The sequence below is a fragment of the Acanthochromis polyacanthus genome, chromosome 10 (assembly GCF_021347895.1).
Source record: "Acanthochromis polyacanthus isolate Apoly-LR-REF ecotype Palm Island chromosome 10, KAUST_Apoly_ChrSc, whole genome shotgun sequence".
Lineage (NCBI taxonomy): Eukaryota > Metazoa > Chordata > Actinopteri > Pomacentridae > Acanthochromis > Acanthochromis polyacanthus.
The window spans coordinates 8,983,648-9,002,931 of record NC_067122.1 but is presented as its reverse complement, the minus strand read 5'-3'; the positions used below and the strand labels follow the sequence as shown (position 1 = coordinate 9,002,931).

The 19,284-nt window shown below is 39.2% G+C and overlaps 1 protein-coding gene across 4 annotated transcripts in view; it reads left to right on the top strand.

The window, feature by feature from the left end:
* Positions 1-16,889, top strand: part of rxfp1 (relaxin family peptide receptor 1) — a 32,337-nt gene extending 15,448 nt beyond the window's left edge. For 3 of the 4 annotated variants that reach the window (XM_051954788.1, XM_051954789.1, XM_051954791.1), the window contains exons 12-16: positions 427-498; positions 1,586-1,815; positions 6,750-7,160; positions 7,383-7,601; positions 9,122-16,889. In XM_051954788.1, coding sequence (XP_051810748.1) covers positions 427-498; positions 1,586-1,815; positions 6,750-7,160; positions 7,383-7,601; positions 9,122-9,546 — 1,357 coding nt within the window. In that variant the 3' untranslated portion in view covers positions 9,547-16,889. The remainder of the gene's footprint in view (positions 1-426; positions 499-1,585; positions 1,816-6,749; positions 7,161-7,382; positions 7,602-9,121) is intronic. The other variant, XM_051954790.1, reaches the window with a different exon arrangement.
* Positions 16,890-19,284: the final 2,395 nt, after the last annotated feature.

Below are 19,284 nucleotides of genomic sequence, written 5' to 3'. Positions count from 1 at the left end.
TTTTAATATATAAAAAAAATCTTATCTGCTTTGTGGTACGAGCTGGCTGTTATGTTCAACCCAATGAAAAGGAAAAAAACTCACAAGCTGCATGGATGTCGTTATCTTTTCAATATCATCTTATTTTTGAGTGTCACAGCATTCACTACATGATGTTTTTAGTCCATCATGTAGGTCTTAAGTGGTTGATGTTCTGTTCCTTTTTTAACACAAGAATGAGCTCACAAATGTCAAATTATGTGTCAATGACAGACAGAAAGCGTATTTGAGCTCTTAGAAATCTGTCATTTCAGCGTTGAATGGCTACTTCATGGAAACAGTTTTTTCATGGTGCTTTTCAATACCCTTTAAATTGTGTACACTTATACTGTAAGATGTGTGTGTGGCATTGGACTCTTAGAAAATCAATATGTCTATGTTTTTCAGGAGCATAGAGGGGATAGAAATTGGAAACATACAGCGAAGGATGTTTGAACCTCTCAAATACTTGACTCATATGTAAGTACTGCACTGACATGTTCCGAGTGGATACAGTTAAGCCGCGCTATTCAGTGTCAACTGTCATAGAGACCACAGGTTTATCATCAATGTTGTCTTTCTAGTGGTGAGCTCAGGGCCACCTTATTGAAACCGTCAGGCTTCTTTTCCAGCTGGGAGTTGATTATGACAGGATTAGTGTAATCCATCTCCTGAAAGACTTCGAGATAAATGTTCAGCCTTGCAGAAGGAGAGGTTCTCCAAGATGCTTTTTCCCCCCATAGGGCTTAATCAATGACTGGGTAACACACAGTTCAATGTATTTTTTTCCCCGTCTGAAAAATAAAATAAAATTCTGTAATCCCAAAGCAGCAGTTCACCAGATAGTTTCATTTGACCAGGCTTCGGATTATCCCCCCACACCGATCCCCTTCAAGCTTATCCAACACATTTGTTGTTACCAAACTATTAAAAAAATACTTTGAAATTTCAAAAAGCATCACCTATATACCAGAAGATTATGTTCATACAAGTCTACATAATCCACAGGTAGAGTTAAGAGCGTTTGTCAGAGGGACAGTGTGCAGTAACCAGAGCTTTTAGCTCCATGGCTTGATGGTCGGACCATCATTTTGATTGAGACTCAAACATCATCATGAGATGTAAGAATATTGAGTAAATCACTACTGAAACTTTAAACAGAATTGCCTTGCTGAGGATGGATTGTATGAAATAGAGTCACTATCATGTCAGCATTTTAATTGTACCATTCTTGAAACTGTACTTGTTATTTTAGTGTTAATTAGCAATGTTAGATGGTAACACACTAAAATAGTCTTGTAAAAATCACCTCACTTACACAAGCTTATTATCCTGACAGATAAGCAGTGACTGTTTGATGAATAAAGAAAAGAAAGACGAGTCCAGATTGCCAGAACGTATTGCTGCCTTCCAGCTGTCTCAGCATATAAAGAGAAAAACACAATATACACACTGTGTGAACATCCCACTTAACTGGATAAACCCCAAAACCCCTCAGCTGCAAATAAACAAACCCCCTTCCCTTTTTGCTTAATTTGAAACTCATCTTTTAATCTTTTAATCGCAGCTACTTCAAGAAGTTCCAGTACTGTGGCTACGCTCCTCATGTGCGCAGCTGCAAGCCCAACACTGACGGCATCTCGTCCTTTGAGGACCTGCTGGCCAACATCGTGCTGAGGGTCTTCGTCTGGGTGGTCTCCGCTACCACCTGCTTCGGCAACATATTCGTCATCTGCATGCGTTCGTACATCCGCTCCGAGAACAAACTCCACGCCATGTGCATCATCTCCCTCTGCTGTAAGTTGAACTACTCTTAAAGCACATGGAAAGTCACAGAGGATATGATTTCCTGTTGTGGAAATTCACAGTCTGTGGTTTACACCATATTCTGCAAACAGTACCTGCTTTTGAAAACATGAAACTCCATGAGCAAGACGAAATGCAAAAGAAAATGCAATCTACTGAAGATGTGGTTGCTTAGATATGTTTATTAGTCTGCCTAGGAACAGCTGAGTTACGTGACGATCGGCTTACGTTTTTCTGTGTGTGTCTGTCTGTTCGCAACATTACTCAAAAACTGACAAACGGATTTGGATGAAATTTTCAGGGAAGGTCAAAAATTGATTTTTTTTAAAGATTTTTACTAATTTTTTGAAAATATTTACAAGAATGTCCTTGCCAAATTTGGGGGATCTTTTTTTGATAAAACCTTTAAGGGAAAGTTTTAAAGAATTATTGGAATTTTCTTCCTGAAGGTTTTGCAAAAATTTAGAAACTTGGTGAATTTTTTTTTTCTGAATTTTTGGATTTTTTTTCAGGCAATGGAACGATATTTTTTGGTGTCCCTAAATGAAGACAACAAGAGGGGTTAATAATGTTTTTAAAGCTCAGCATGTTTGGTTTCGAAAGAACAGACATATACACACGTGGACAAAATTGTTGGTACCCCTCAGTTAAAGAAGGAAAAACCCACAATTCTCACTGAAATCACTTGAAACTCACAAAAGTAACAATAAATAAAAATTTATTGAAAATTAAATAATCAAAAACAGCCATTACTTTTGAATTGTTGATTAACATAATTATTTAAAAAAACAAACTAATGAAACAGGCCTGGACAAAAATGATGGTACCTCTATAAAAGATTGAAAACTATTTGACCAGAGTGACATGATTAACTCAGGTGTGTCATTTAATTGACATCACAGGTGTTTCCAAACTCATAATCAGTCAGTCTGCCTATTTAAAGGGAGACAAGTAGTCACCCTGCTGTTTGGTGAAAAGGTGTGTACCACACTGAACATGGACAACAGAAAGCGAAGGAGAGAATTGTCCCAGGACATCCGAAAAAAAATTATAGACAAACATCTTAAAGGTAAAGGCTATAAGACCATCTCTAAACAGCTTGAAGTTCCTGTGACAACAGTGGCTCATATTATTCAGAAGTTCAAGACCCACGGGACAGTAGCCAACCTCCCTGGACGTGGCCGCAAGAGGAAAATTGATGACAAATTGAAGAGACGGATCGTTCGAATTGTATCCAAAGAGCCCAGAGCAACCTCCAAAGAAATTAAAGGTGAACTCCAAGGCCAAGGTACATCAGTGTCAGATCGCACCATTCGTCGTTGTTTGAGTCAAAGTGGACTTCATGGGAGACGACCAAGGAGGACACCACTGCTGAAAAAAACTCATAAAAAAGCGAGACTGGAATTTGCAAAAATGCATGTTGACAAGCCACAAAGCTTCTGGGAAAATGTCCTTTGGACAGATGAGACCAAACTGGAGCTTTTTGGTAAGGCACATCAACTCTATGTTCATAGACTCAAAAACCAAGCACACGAAGAAAAGAACACTGTCCCTACGGTGAAACATGGAGGAGGCTCAGTAATGTTTTGGGGCTGCTTTGCTGCATCTGGCACAGGGTGTCTTGAAAGTGTGCAAGGTGCGATGAAATCTGAAGACTATCAAGGCATTCTGGAGAGAAATGTGCTGCCTAGTGTCAGAAAGCTTGGTCTCAGTCGCAGGTCATGGGTCTTCCAACAGGACAACGATCCAAAACACACAGCCAAAAACACCCAAGAATGGCTGAGAGAAAAGCGTTGGACTATTCTAAAGTGGCCTTCTATGAGCCCAGATCTGAATCCCATTGAACATATGTGGAAGGAGCTGAAACATGCCATTTGGAGAAGACACCCATCAAACCTGAGACAACTGGAGCTGTTTGCTCATGAGGAGTGGGCCAAAATACCTGTTGACAGCTGCAGAACGCTCATTGACAAATACAGAAATCGTTTAATTGCAGTGATTGCCTCAAAAGGTTGTGCAACAAAATATTAAGTTATGGGTACCATCATTTTTGTCCAGCCCTATTTCATTAGTTTGTTTTTTTAAATAATTATGTTAATCAACAATTCAAAAGTGATGGCTGATTTTGATTATTTAATTTTCAATAAATTTTTATTTATTGTTACTTTTGTGAGTTTCAAGTGATTTCAGTGAGAATTGTGGGTTTTTCCTTCTTTAACTGAGGGGTACCAACAATTTTGTCCACGTGTGTAGAAACTCCAGTCTGTCTGCTGAGTAAAGCAATGCTTGTGAGATGTGTGTATTCTTATGGAAAGACAGGTTCTGGTTTAAAGATGAGAGATAGCACAGAGGCTATAACAGATAGAGGTTTGATATGACATGGATGCACTCATACTTAAAATGAGATTCCATTTTCCTTCACACTTTGGCAGTTGCCGTGCTAGTGTCAGATTAATAGACGGTAGGTGTCACAATACGATATGAGGAGGGAAGGAAGCTCATCACAGCATTTGAAGAGAACTGAAAATGAATTCAGTTTGTACTGCGAGGAGCTGCCTGGTGTAGAAAGCCCAAAAAATTGACTTCTTTTTCACATTCATCAAGTTACAATGTAAAACAGGATGCTGTGCGATGCTTCTTTGGTATTCCCAAGAAAGTATTGTGTTTTGCGTGCAACTACACGAGGAGAAAAATACATTCAAAAACGGCAAACATTTCTTATCTCTATGTCAAGTGTAAAGGCTATTACACATGTCCTCATGATATGTAAAACAGATGAGCTGTGAAGCAGATGTCAGTTATTTTTCCTGCTACATTTTACAAAGAAATCTATGCAGAGGACGACAGTCGTTATCCACCGTCTCATTTTCAGGCATTTTTAGGTTCGCTTGCTTAATGCACTGACCTTTAAAAGTTTATTACTAGAATGTCAGTGCTGATTGTTTTCTACAGCGTATTAATTTATGGTGACTGAAACCAGACAAAAACAGAGCTTACCATGCTTACCAGAAGTGAAGTAGATTATGTATATATCTTTACACAGAGAGGACATGTCAGCATAATCTGGTTATTAAAGGCGTAGAGGTTGAGTCTGGAAAAAAAACTAGAAACACTGGGAAAATGTATGTTTGAGGGAGCTGATGTGCAATAGCTATTATATCCTTGCTCTTTTTTGCTCTATCCTTTCGTCTCTCATTACATTTTCTTTTAGTTATTTCCCAAAATGCTTTATTTATTTTATTAAATAAGTAAATCAACACAGTATCTAGACAACTTACCCCAAGATTCCCATTAATCCCAGCTGAGTTGACCAGAGTACAACTCTGATCTTTCACACATTAAATCTAACATTATAAAATGTACAGGTTGTCTTTAATGATTATATCCACCGTGCATATTATATCAGCTTGCTTTTTGATGCACTGTTCCTTGGTTTCCATATCAAAAGAATTACAAATAGGAGGGTCTGAATAATGAGTTCATTTTGTTGTCAGAGAACTAAACAGTAAGTGGTGACTGGAAAGGCAGTGGGGAATTATTCATTGGTATAGTTTGTGATATAAGCTGGGCTCAGATACATACACATTGTTATATATATCCCAAAAGAGATGTGAAAACAGAGATGTGCGCATACAACTAATACACACTCTACTTTTGTTCGTACAGATATGTCAACAAGTTTCTTAACCTTTGTGCAACCGCCAAGCTTCAGTTTCATTCCACTCCCCATGTTACCACTGAAGGAACCAGATATGGGTTCCACATGAGTTTCCAGGTTTCCAGCTTCTTCTTCACCTTCCTGTAGCATTTTAAGCCTTAATCAGCTCATTACTGCCCTCTAACACCAGAGGCCCACCGTGACTGGATGATTGGTGAGAACCAAAGTTATAATGGTGTTTAACCTTTAATAGGGCCACAAAGGGGAGCAATCAGCCCCATCTACACTTCAAATCTAACTTCAACAAGCAACACCAGAGATGAATTTTGTATTATCAACACTTTAAGGTGTTTTCCAATTAGATTTTTCTGCCTGCTGCACTTGCGAGAGATCTCTCGTCCAGAGATCTGAGACCACTAGAGGTTGTTTCAAACTTAAAGGCCCTCTCATGTTAAATTCCATCCATTATCTATACATATATATCCTCATTAGGATCTCAAGAGGCCTGAAGTCTATCCCAGCTGACTTGGGGTGAAGGCAGGGCAGGTCGCCAGTCTACAACGATCACACTCGCGCTCACACCTACAGACAATTTTGAGTTACCAAATAACCTGTACATGTTTTTGGACTGTGAGAAGAAGCCGGAGAAAACCCACACATGCACAGGGAGAGCATGCAAACTCCTGTGAAAGTCAATGACTGAATTACTCCAATGTTCCAATTTGCCATCGTGTAGTGTAGAGTAGTTGTACAGAGTTCTAGCAGAGTCGAAGGTGAGCTGATGCAGCGAGTAGGTGAAGACTATTATCTCTATATATAACTTTGATACACAGAGATGAGTATGTATAGTCACGACTGGAAAAGGACTTCAATACAAAACTTTTTTATTACAATACTTGGTCAGTCGAACAATTTGACTGAAAAATGACATGAGTTTCATAATATTTTTGATTTTTTGCAGTCCACAGATTACAGGGAGCAAGCCATTCATATTAGCTCTATTTGGCTTGATTCTCTTCTCACTTCTAAGAAAGTAGATTGCATTTTACTTGGAGGAGAACTGCTGTACAAAGACCTATTTTAACATGCAGTCTTCTCCCAATTGGTTCAGCTAATATTGCACTTATGTCTCTAAATGAAAAGGTAGTTGAAAGTATTTGCAGCAAAGCTTTCCAAATACTAATATAAAAATAGATTTTTTTTTTTCAAATACCCCAGACATAAATCCTTGCAATAATTCATTAAGTACAGATGTCTTTGCTTGCAGGTGCAGACGGTCTGATGGGAGTCTACCTCTTCATGATCGGTGCGTACGACCTGAAGTTTCGAGGCGAGTACAACCGGCATGCTCAGGCCTGGATGGACAGCAGTCAGTGTCAGGTCATTGGCTCTTTGGCCATGTTATCCACTGAAGTATCCGTCCTGCTCCTCACTTACCTCACTCTGGAGAAATGCATCTGCATCGTCTACCCTTTCCAGTACTTGACTCCTGGCTGGAGACGAACTGTCACCATCCTTCTTGGCATTTGGGTGTTCGGTTTTATTGTAGCCTTCCTGCCGCTGGTCTGCAAGGGGTTATTTCGAAACTTCTATGGGACCAATGGAGTCTGCTTTCCGCTGCACTCTGAGCAGCCAGAGACGGTTTGGGCTCATGTATACTCCATTGTCATTTTTCTGGGTGAGGGTTACATTTGTATCTCTTGTTTAATTTGAGCATGTTGGTGTGTTGCTTCTGTTTACTTACACTCTGAAACTAATAGTAAATGTACAGTGCCATTATTTAGTGAGTGTATTTCTGTTTATTTGCATGTGGATGCAGAGTTTACTCATAAATGCACGTTCACAATGCAAATATGAGCTGTATGAAAATCCTGTAACTAATACAAATATCTTCCTGTAGGTCTTAACCTGGTGGCATTCCTCATCATCGTCCTCTCCTATGCAAGCATGTTTTATAACATCCAGAGAACAGGCACTCAGACCACTAAATACAGCAACCACATCAAAAAAGAGGTGACCATCGCCAAAAGGTTCTTCTCCATCGTCATTACCGACTCCCTCTGCTGGATCCCCATTTTCGTCCTCAAGATTCTGTCACTGCTGCAGGTGGAGATTCCCGGTATAGTAGAAGAGCTATAACCGTCTAAAGAAACTCTCCACTGAAAATCTACATTTTGAGTATTAAATATGTGCTTGCAATGTGGCTCTAGAAAGTTACTACAGTCAGCTTTGGTTTGTAGTAATTCATTGAAGGATGCAGATTTGGTCATGCATGCCACCTACAATGGTCCAGTTTAACAAATGTAAACCTAAAAAAACAGATTTTGAGATTTGTGGAGAATTAAAAACAATCCTTCAGCATAAGCTACTTCTCCATCTTTAGTCAATATCATCGTGTTTTAAACAATCACTGCTTTGCTAATGACTTGTTATATTAAGGCAGAACTTTGGCGCTAAAAGGACACAATAGCATAACAGAGAAGAAATTTTTTAAGCTAGTGTATGTTCTGGAGAAACATTTTAATGAATGGCAGAAACCCCAATTATGATTGCATTTAAGGAATGCTTGACATTGTCATGGTCTCTTGTTTTTCTTCAGTTTCTCTCACTGTCCTTTTTGGGTTTGTCTGTTTACCTTCCTGCTTGCCTGTGCTTGCCTCTTGCACTTTGTTTGCTCGTTGGATGTCATCTTTTTGTTGGAACAAAGCTTTCGTTCGACTTCCTGCTCTCTTCAGCGCCTTTTTGTTGTAGTTGCTCCCTGCCACCCTTCCCTCACCAGTAACAGTTTAACAGCTATCTTTTTTGTTTTGAAACCTGCTTGTCGCCTTGTGTTTTCTGCGTTAGTCCTTCTTCCCGGAACTCATTATATCAGATATGTTTTTTCACATCTGTGGTTGTGGGTTGCAGCTGGAACTGATTGCTGGGAGATACTGTTCTCTGCAAAGCAACAAGACTTTTAGAGCCACCATTTAGGCTTAACAGGAGAAAAGCACTCAAAAGATTTTCTTTGGAGTATTCACTAAAGTCCTCATTTCACGTTGTGCTGTTTAATCTCTTCATTACACTGTAAAAAGTTTGTGTCTTTTCTGTTTTAACTACAATTTTTGCTGAACATTTACTGTTATTTCACAGATTTCTCTCCTCTTATGAGAATATGCATAATATTTTGTATAACAAGTAGTAAATAGTTCTTTTAGAATGCAAAATTAAACTTACAGTATTCCACCATTTTTTAGATTCTTTTTGTGGCATCCTTGATGCCAGATTTTCGCAGATTTTTTTTATTTCTTTTCACTTATTTTTGTTTGTTTTACAGCGTATGCTTAGTGTTTGCCAGGAGATCTCTGTTTCTGTATAATGAATCTTTATCTGTAGCTACCTCAGTGGACCTTTTGTTTTGTATAATCAATGATTTAGTGTTATGCACAATCTGTTACATAACTTGGTAGACTGTGGCTCCATAATGAGATCCCCTGTGGGTATAATAGGGAAAGGTTTCCTGAATTAATAATATTGACATAGGACATTTGCTGAAGTGTTTTTCCAACTCTTAGCCTTTTTAAACGTAATCTATTGACACAAATTATGTACCAACTCTGCTTTCTGTTTCTTTCTTTTTTCTCTCTTCTCTTTCGGCAGGCACAATCTGCTCCTGGGTGGTCATATTTATTCTGCCCATCAACAGCGCCTTGAACCCGATCCTTTACACGCTGACCACACGACCTTTCAAAGAGACCATTCTGCAGGTGTGGGCTAACTACAGGCAGAAGAGGCCCCTCCTCAGCGGTCACCCGGCTCAGCATCCGTCGCTCACCTGGCAGGAAATGTGGCCAGTGCAGGAGAACTGCCACAGTGCCTCACAGGTGCACCCATTAGAAACGAAAGCCACGCTAGCCAAGCTCACTCCTGTGGAAAACACTACCGAGGGACATAATGACGTCACCATGTGCGCAAAACAACAGCCGAAGCAGCATACGGTGCTGTCAGTATGCTCAACGAAGCAAACGGCACCGCTCACACTCACACATACCTACACTTGCTCACAAACAAATGAACTCCTCTAAGTGTATAACAGCAGAACCACACAGATCTCCACCATTTACAAAAACACACAGTTCAGTGCTTCATTTGTGCCCACGTTCCTCGGTTGTGATTCATTCATTTCCGTTAACGTTTTTTGAAATCCCTCTATGTGCATGTCTTGGCAGCCGTCATGCCAGAAGAGTGAAGCTACTCGTCTAGCAGTGAAACCCGTCAAATGAAGACCACAGGCTGGCTCCAAATAACCATCAGCACAAGGCAAGAGAAACCTGGACACCCTGCTGTTTTAGCATAGACTGTATATAAAAGATGTGCACAGCCTCTGAGTTTGGAAAGTGGAAGTGCCTTAACCTCGCATTCCTTCTAATGGCCAGCAGGGGGTGACTCCACTGGCTCCAAACAGAAGTCCCAGTGCATAGAAAATCAGGAGAAAATGACCCTGCTTCCCACTTTATTACCACTGTAAGCATTTTCCTCATGTGTTTATGGTCTCATTTGGTAATTTCAGGTTCTCCTCAATGGAGCATGATGTTCATTTTGTTAATGGTGGTCCCGTTTAGAGTGAAATGGCTGATAAAGGCGAGTTGTGCCGCCTTGTGATTTCCAACCATATTGACATGAATAGTATGTTCTCCGCCAGCTCCACCCTTCTCGTGAAAATGCCAAACTCAAGACTTTGAAACAGACCGCTGGGTTGCTATGTCCCCTCCTTCCCTACAGTCTATGATTTTTAACAATGACTATGTATTTACTACATCTCCCGTTTCACAACTCAACTGTGCTCCTGAGCTTGCTTTACACTTATCCAGGTTGTTTTTTTCTTCACTAGATCTTTGCTTGTGTTGTTACCACTCTCAGATATACCTCGCTATGGATAAAAGCAGCTGCTAAATGAAATTGTAGAACTGTAGAATTGCTTCTGATGCGGTTGTCACTGGATTCAAGTTTGAAGAGACTCTGTTGTCTGGCTCAAACAGAGATGAAGGTAGACAAATGAAGAGTAGAACTGTAAAAGCATCACAGAACAGTAAGTTAGAAACGTTGACATCTGTACAGTTTGCAGGTGTGAATATCTGCATGCACCCAGTGTATCTTATTAGTGGGCATTAATGGCTGAGGGTGATTAAGGAAATTCCTCTTGTTAAGCACTACCTTATAGTGGTGATCTAATGATAGCAGCTTAAAGGATTGGGGAGACAGCAATCTTGTGTGATGATGGTTTCATCAGGTTTTTTTACTCGCCTGATTGATGATGCAGTAGAATTCAAAGAGTGGCCTGTAAACCATGGTTAGAACTAAAAAAATGATGAACACATTTAGAACTACCATCTAATTTGTAAAGCTTGTTCTTTACCTTGACAACAGTAGTTTGATGGAAAAACTTTTTTACTTCCCATTTAAAGGGGAACTTCAGTTTTTTTCAACCTGGGGTCTGTTTTTATATGTCATTTCATACATGTGAGTATGAAAATGACATACTCACATGTATGCTAGCGCCAAAACACCGGTTTCGGAACGAGATTTGCTTTCTAGCGTACCAAGATTTGGATACAGACCACAACAAAGAGCGATCGCCAGGTAATGTGGAGGTTTTCGTTCTCTTCTCATCTCTCGTATGTTGTGGGACACTCGTTGAGACTATCCGAGCCGGTCAGTGCGGGGAAAAAAGCACGTTAGGGCGGACTTTGACGCGGGGGTTCAAGTTGCCCCACACTTTTCGCTAGCTGAGCTGCGAAGCTGCCTGCCTGGCTAAATACTGGAGCTATGTCGAAAATTCATTTCTCCATCACTCACATGTATGAAATGACCTATGAAAACAGACCCCAGGTTGAAAAGAAACGAAGTTCCCCTTTAACTCCTGAGCTTTAACAAGCCATCTTTAGCTTGCATTCTCACACTGAGGCGAACCTTGGAATCAGTCAAAATTCTGACAATTTAGATGAAGTTAGTTTAAAAAGGATTGCAACCCCCAGCAGTGTTTACAGCAACGAAGAAGAAGAGAGAGAGACAGGCAGTAACACTTGGCGAAATCCAACTGATCAGTAAAGAGAGAAAACGAGAATGTGGAGCTCACTGCTGTGGCCTTGTGGGGAATCATGACCTCCATTTCAATCTGCATATCAAACAACAGCTGCTCTGGCAGAAATTCTGCCCAAAACTATTCAGGTCTAAATCATTTGTACAGTATCTGCCTGGATTAATGTACAGTATCAAAACTGAGACAGTAACCAAAACTTGTGTTTCCACTGCCTCTGATACACTGAAGTGAATGTTTACACACATTTACAGCTGCCATCTTTTGTGCTCCAGTAGAGCTCAGAATCTGCCATTATCTGTGGTTCTGGAGGAGCAGCTTTTGTTGATTACAGTGGCAGCACTCAGCATCTCGCTTGTATCAGCAGCATAATTATCCTTTTCAGACATTTACTTTTTTGTATGACTTAAAATTTGAGATGAGCACAGTCTATTCAGAGATTTGTGCTTCATTCATATTATTGTGTCTTCTAAGCCAGTCTTGACAAACTATTGTGGGAACTAAAAATATGACACTTATCTCAGGTAATTGATGTGATATTTACTTTTCACTGGCAAATTCCAATTAGGTGTTTGATGTGCATGCAACAGTAGGTTGTCTGACTGCAACTGAAAATAATGTGACTGCTTGGCGCTAATTTGAAGAAAAAAAAAGATGTCACTTGATATTAAATAACAAGTGAGGGACTTCAAACTGCAGCTGTGATTTCATATTTTTCATATATTTTGGTCTATATGGGGGGCTGCAAGGTGACGCGGTGGTGAGCGCCCATTGCCTCGCCACTAGAAGATCCTCGGTTTGTGTCCCGGTTAGGACACCTAGGATCATTTTGTGTGGAGTTTGCATGCTCTCCCTGTGCAGCGTGGGTTCTCTCTGGGTTCTCCAGCTTCCTCCCACAGTCCAAAAACATGCTGAGGTTAGCTGGTGATTTGAGATCGTCCTTAGGTGTGACTGTGAGCAGGCTTGGCTATTTGTCTCTAAGTGCAGCCATACGAAAGACTGGCGACTTGTCCGGGGTGTGTCCTGCTTTCGCCCTAAGTCAGCTGGGATAGACTCCAGCACCCTTGCAAACCTCATGAGAACTAAACGGTGTATAGATGATGGATGGATGGTTTATATGGGAATCTTTTCCTACTTGGTTGCATTAGCATTGGTCTAACAGCACTGCTAGTTTTCAGGCGTAAACCGATTTGGGAAGAAATTGTCATTTTATTGGGGAAGTAAATGACAGTGAAGCTGATCCAGCTTCAGTTTTTCATTCAGCAAACTCTGTGGGAGTTATATCTGTTTTTGTTTTTATTATCATCCGTTCATTCATCCCTTCAGCTCACTTGCACTTGTAAAATAGGAACTCTGTTGTTTTTTTTTAATTCCCTCAAACAGATGACTCACCGTTTTACTATGAAAATTACATTGTGCTGTGTGATCCCTCCAGTGTAAAACATACTTCCTGTACATGGGTTGTGTGAGTATGAATACACAAACCCCAGTTAAAGGCAAAAAGCTTTTCTGAAATTTGTTTTGTCCCTGAGGAAATCTTATCACTCTGCCAAAGAGCATGGCGGAGTTACATAACAATCTGTGTGGTTTGTCTGTTTGTCTGTTAGCAACATTACTCAAAAACAGACAAACGGATAGGGATGAAATTTTCAGGAAAGGACAAAAAATGACACAAGGACCAATTGATTAGATTTTGGCAGTAATGTGGCTTATAATCTGGATCCACGGATTAGCTAAAGATTTCTGTATCATTGCGAGATAGCAGCACGGTGTCACTGTAACTATGACAACAAGTGAGCACGATGTCAGCTGCCTGCTGATGATCAGATGATTGTGATTCTACTACAAATCAACCGCTGTGGACAACAAATTATTTTAAAGATTTCATGCATCGGAAATCATGCAATAACTGAGCAGCCTTGGCGGAGTACTGCTGTCTCTCTGAGTGCTTTTCTTGTCATTTTAATAGTCAAAAGAAGTAGTCACAGAATTACATCATTCTATGAGGATGTGCAGTTGTACCTGGACAGAATGTATCGGAATGAACCCAGATTGATGTATTTGATGTCAGGCCTACATCAGACTTTTCCTGGAGGCGGTGAGAAGGGTTTGTTGGATTTTAGAGAACGTGAGAAGCATATAAACACATCCCTTTATGTTGCTTTCAGGCAACAGAGATGATGATCATTCCAAGCACACTATGCGCCGCTGCTTTTATTCTCAAGTAGGTAATTCATGCAGCAGTGAGGTTGATGACGGTTCACGAGTGGCTCCGTGATGCGCCTTGGATTTGAAATGAAAGTCTATACCTTTTCATCATCCTCTCATCACTTCACAGCGTTGCTTTTGACTAGACTCAATTAAAGACTTGGCACTTGTTACAAACACTGGTGAGATGCTTCATTAATGTAAAGGTTCCTCTTCTTCGATCTGTTTTTTCATGCTCCAGCAGCAAACTCATCATGTTTAGAATAAATCAAACTGAGTGAACTGAGTAATTAGTATTAAGCAGAGACACAGAAGGTCACCTGCAGAGGAATTATGGAACAATGCCACTCGGTGTCATTGAAGCACAGCCCCCTAAAACCATCCCCAATCCAAATGACAGCTGCTCCTATCATATTGCTGCCATCAGTCACAAAGAAAAATAGCTGCTGCAGTTCTGACATTTGCACAACCTGCAGGCAATAAGTATGGCAGCTGCATTTCTTGCTTCTTTATATGTAGCTACATGGCTCAAGAGCCAGCAGTGTTGGTCAGTCGGTGCACACCTTAGGTTCAGGCTGAACAACTGGTTGGTAACCTTGAAAACATATACAGACACGCCTGGTGTCCTGAGGATGAAGAGTACTGATGCTGATCAGCCTGTGACCTGCCACCTAGCACCCCCTCCAGTCTGACATTTCTGAGTAGTTTTCTTGTGTGTGTGTGTGTGTGTGTGTGTGTGTGTGTGTGTGTGTGTGTGTGTGTGTGTGTGTGTGTGTGTGTGTGTGTGTGTGTGTGTGTGTGTGTTCTTGAGTGTACAGCTTAAATCTCAAACCTGCAAAAGCTAAGTGTTTTTGTTCAGTATATGAAGATTACACAGTCAGGGTTGTTCATTTCTTACCAATTTGTCCAAGTAATATGAAAAGATGGTCTATATGTAACAGTGCTTTGATGTAATAAGGACTACATTTAGGTGGGAAAAATGGTACATACACCCCCTGTCAAAAGTTTTAGGACACTTTCTCATTTAAATAAAGTAGAACCTGTCCTACAACTTTTGACAGGGGGTGTATCTACCAAATGTGGTACACATATGCAGCACATCAGGCTGAACAAAAAAAGTCAGTGACAGCCACATTCCAAACCCAACAGGAAGTGAGCTATTTTGCATTGAATGTCAGATTTTGCCCATTTTTCATTTTTTTTCTAGAGCGAACTCCTCCTAGGGGGAAACTCCAATTCACCTCAAATTCGGCCAGTACATACAGGAGGCCTTAATGATCCAAAGTTATTAAAATCTTTTTCCAAAGTCAAAGGTCGTGTCTGTGGCGGCCTCTGGAATTTGGATCCTTCGCCATGAAATTTCAAATGCTGTGTAAATGCCCTGAACATGCTCCAGTCTGCTTGAAACTTGTACGATCAGAGTCCTGCCCTGATCACATCCATATGATGAAATACACCCCCTGTCAAAAGTTGTAGGACAGGTTCTACTTTATTTGAATGAGACAGTGTCCTTAAACCTTTGACAAGGGGTGCATATAAAACGTGAAATGCATAACATCACACACCAAAGCATCATATTTAATAAACAATAGCATTGCCAGAGTTGTACATTCATTGCCTGCAAGGGATCCAAGTGCTCAAAACGCAGCAGCAATTGTTTTCTGTCTCCAACAGGCAGTAGCATGTTTGCATCTGCTGCTATTCATTTCAAAGAGGTGATACGACACCTGAACAGCTCCCCCTTGCTGAGAATTTGGAAGCTAAATGTGTACATTTATGTTTACTTCAACCCATTCCTTGTGAAAGAGAACGAAAGAAAGAAGAGAATTGCTCAAATTGCTTAACCTGATTGCTGCTGTTTGTTCATCTTCACTGGGGAACTTCATCATGCAGGGCTAGTGTCTGATTCGTAGTGGCTATTACATGTTTACAATAAGCGGTTGTTTTCATGAGTCATTGGTTGAGTATTTTCTCTTGGATACTGACTGTAATACATTAGGTGAAAAATCATTCCCACATTTTATTTTCACATGTTTGACACGTTTCATACTTTATATATCCACCAGCTCAATATGTCAATAATCAAATACCAGGTTAAACTCTGCTATCATATTATTTTTAGCTGTAAATCAACCCAGTGTGTGGTCCTGGTTTAACAGTGCAAGAAAAACAATCTAATTTGCCTCCAAATGCAAATTATTTAGTTTTTCTTGTCATAGAATCCCAAGATGTCTTCACTAAGATGTTGAAGACAGGCATGAATAACAGCAATAAATTTGCATTTGGAGGCACTGATACATAAGAAATCAAATAATCATGAGCATTTAAAATAACAAAAAAATCCTGTTTCTGTTATTGTCAACTTGAAGATTAGATTCAAGTTTTTGTGCCATCAGCCAGTACTACTGAAGAACTACAGAATGTGACTCAACCACAATTTATGTCCTTCTCTTTTCACACAGGCACATTTCATACTGATCATAGCTTGCAGCAAAGAATTTATTTTTTGTCAAGGTTACTTTCTAAGTTTTAGGTTTTTTTTTCCCCAGGAGTGATTAAAAAAAAAATCTGTATTTTTTCTTCAATGTATCATGTTTGTGTGTGTGTTTTAAGTCTGTTAAAAACTACTTTCGGGAAATATTGAATGTAAAATATGAGACAGGTCATTGGAGCATCGAAGGCGGTTGCAGCTGCACAGGCAGGACTTTTAAACGGTCTTTTTTTTACATCATGTATAAACTCCCCAGCTGGTTTGGGGGTTTGAACTTGGACTGAGCCTCACCTCACCAACCCCTTCATCACACTACTTTTTTTTTTTTAACCTCTGTGAAAGGTACTTGTACGGTAAATTAAATAGTGAACTCTTTTGTGTGTACAGTGAAATACAGATTCTTGTGAAATGGACTTTTTCAGACATTGTAAATGTATGGATTTGTCTTAAACATGACACAGGAGAATAAATATTTATCATAACAATGATTTGTAAATACCCTGTATGTGCCAGTTTGTTTCAGTTTGCATTCTCATACATATAAGTCAGCAGTCTGTGACATTATCATGATATCTACAGGGTTTTAATTGTTGTGTTGACTGTGTCTTACAATAAATGTACTTGTGAAGGTGTTTTATTTGGTTTTTTTTTGGTTTGTTTTTTATTCGTGAAGTGCAGACACTCTATCCCTCAAATTTGGAAACTCACTTATCTATATTTTGCCAATGCGAGTTATTCATGTTATGTCATACTTTGGACTTTGAGACTAAAACAAACAATTTATATAGTAGGGTCTGTGGTTATCGGGTCCTTCACTCTAACCCTCCTGTTGTCCTCATTTACGGGCACCAAAAAATATTGTTCCTTCGTCTGAAAAAAATCCCAAAATTTATAGAAATTTGCAAAATCTTCAGGAAGAAAATTCTCAAAATTCCTTAAATGTTTCCCTTAACTTAAAAAAATCCCCAAATTTGGCATGAAATAAAAAATTTTAAAAAATTAAAAATTGTAAATATTTTCAAAAAATGAATAAAAATCTTCCAAAAACTGTCTAAAAATATCTAAAGTGATTCCATACATATCGGTAAAACTTCTAATATTTGAACATTCAGAAAAAAATCTGAATGTTCTTAAAGAAACATTTTTTTAACATTTCTTTCTTCCATCAAATTTTTTTTTTAATTTCCCAAAAATGTTGACAATGTGGAAGTTTTCACTGTGAAAATAGGTTTTTTCCACAATTTCAAACTTTAAAACAGGTTAATTTGACCTGCAAGATGACAGGAGAGTTAAGTAATGTGATGCTTATTTGTGAAATCCATTATTATTGCCATCAAATAGAGCAATTTGTATCCTCTGAAATATACAGTGACATAAACACAATTGGAATAAAAAAATAGAGCTCGCCTATGAAGAATTTAGTGAACATAAATCTGTCAGAACAGTAAGAATTAAATGCACAGTATAGCCAAAAACAGTGTTCTCTCAAAAATAGATTAAGAAAAATGACTAGATTAGCTGGGAGACCCACATTACGTGACTTTTGTGTAATTATTAATCTAGTAATTATTCTTAAAAACATCTTCCACACAAATAAAGGTAAAATACATAAATATTTATATGTATGTATATATTATATTCATGTATTTATTTACTATCAGTCTAAATGATTTAAAATTCTAAAGAACAATACAGCTGTAACAAAAAAAGAAACAATAGATATTGATCCAACGAGAGCATATGTGCAATATTTCAATATTTGTTTTTTGTGAACTGCATTTGCAGCACCAGATGTAACACAGATGGTGAACTTCAGTGAACTGAGTCAGTAGGAGTTTCTACAGAAATTATATCTCCAACAGAAACCAACTGCTCGGCAGAAAAAACAAATCAGTAGCATAATTAACAGTCACACATTTCACCTAACTCTTAGATTTCATGATGTTCTGAGTACATGTTGGTGTAAGATTTCCCCTGAAATGTGAAGAACTGTCCTAACATTTTAACTTAGGCAGCATGAAATTTAAACAGCTCCTGGTAAACAAAAAAGGTAGCAGCCATCATTTCTAGTATCTTCACAAACCACTACATGCATGAAAGATCTTATACCGTGCCCCTTTTTAGTAGATTAGTCAAAGTCTCATATGTCCTCAGAATGTGTCTTTCAAATGTTCATGCCATAATACTGCAACGATGGTTCATTTTTCCATGACGGTATGAGCTCTGGTTTTAGCCCGTTCTATACAGGTTGTTCCAGTGTCTTCACCTTTCAATACAGCTGAACCACTGCTGTCCCCGGCCCAGTCAGGAAGAAGACTTTCTCTGTGTGTGTGATTGACAGCACCGACCACACAGATGTTAATAAGTGTGACAGACCTGGACTGCCTGTTGCTTCTAACTTTCTTTCACATGGTAGTACCACCAAATTCAATGCACAGCTGTTGTTTTTATTTATGTATAAGGTGAGTTTGAGCATGGTGTGGTTAAAACGTCAGTAGTTTAGGAGTATAATCGCAGATTGAAAATTGCCCCGAAGCGACTTCGAGTTAGCATTCAGTTCATTTAATGAATTGCATTTCAGTCACGATGTCATACTTTTTCCATTGTCTGACAACAGCAACAGAAAAATATATGAATGAGAATTTTATTGGGAATTTGACTGTATTAAACTAGAGCATATGTGAACACAGAGAAGCAAACGGACAAAAACATCTGCTGAGTTTAGGTTGTCCTGAAAGGCAACAGGCGATGTGAAAACACAGAAACCCACTCAGTCCTTTTTTATTGGTTTCCAGCTAATTAAGCAGTAGCCACATATCCACACAATGCACTGAGACTAAGGATTTTCCTATTGTTAAGGGAATGATAAAAATAAATCACTGGATCTTCAGTTCCTCAGATGCTGGTAGTGAATGTAGAATCTTGTGTTCACTCTTGCAGCTTACGGCAGAACATTTGGTGTGGTTTGCTTGTATCTGAGCCATTTTAGAGTTTGCAGAAGCAGCTCTAGAAAGCAGATAAACCCGA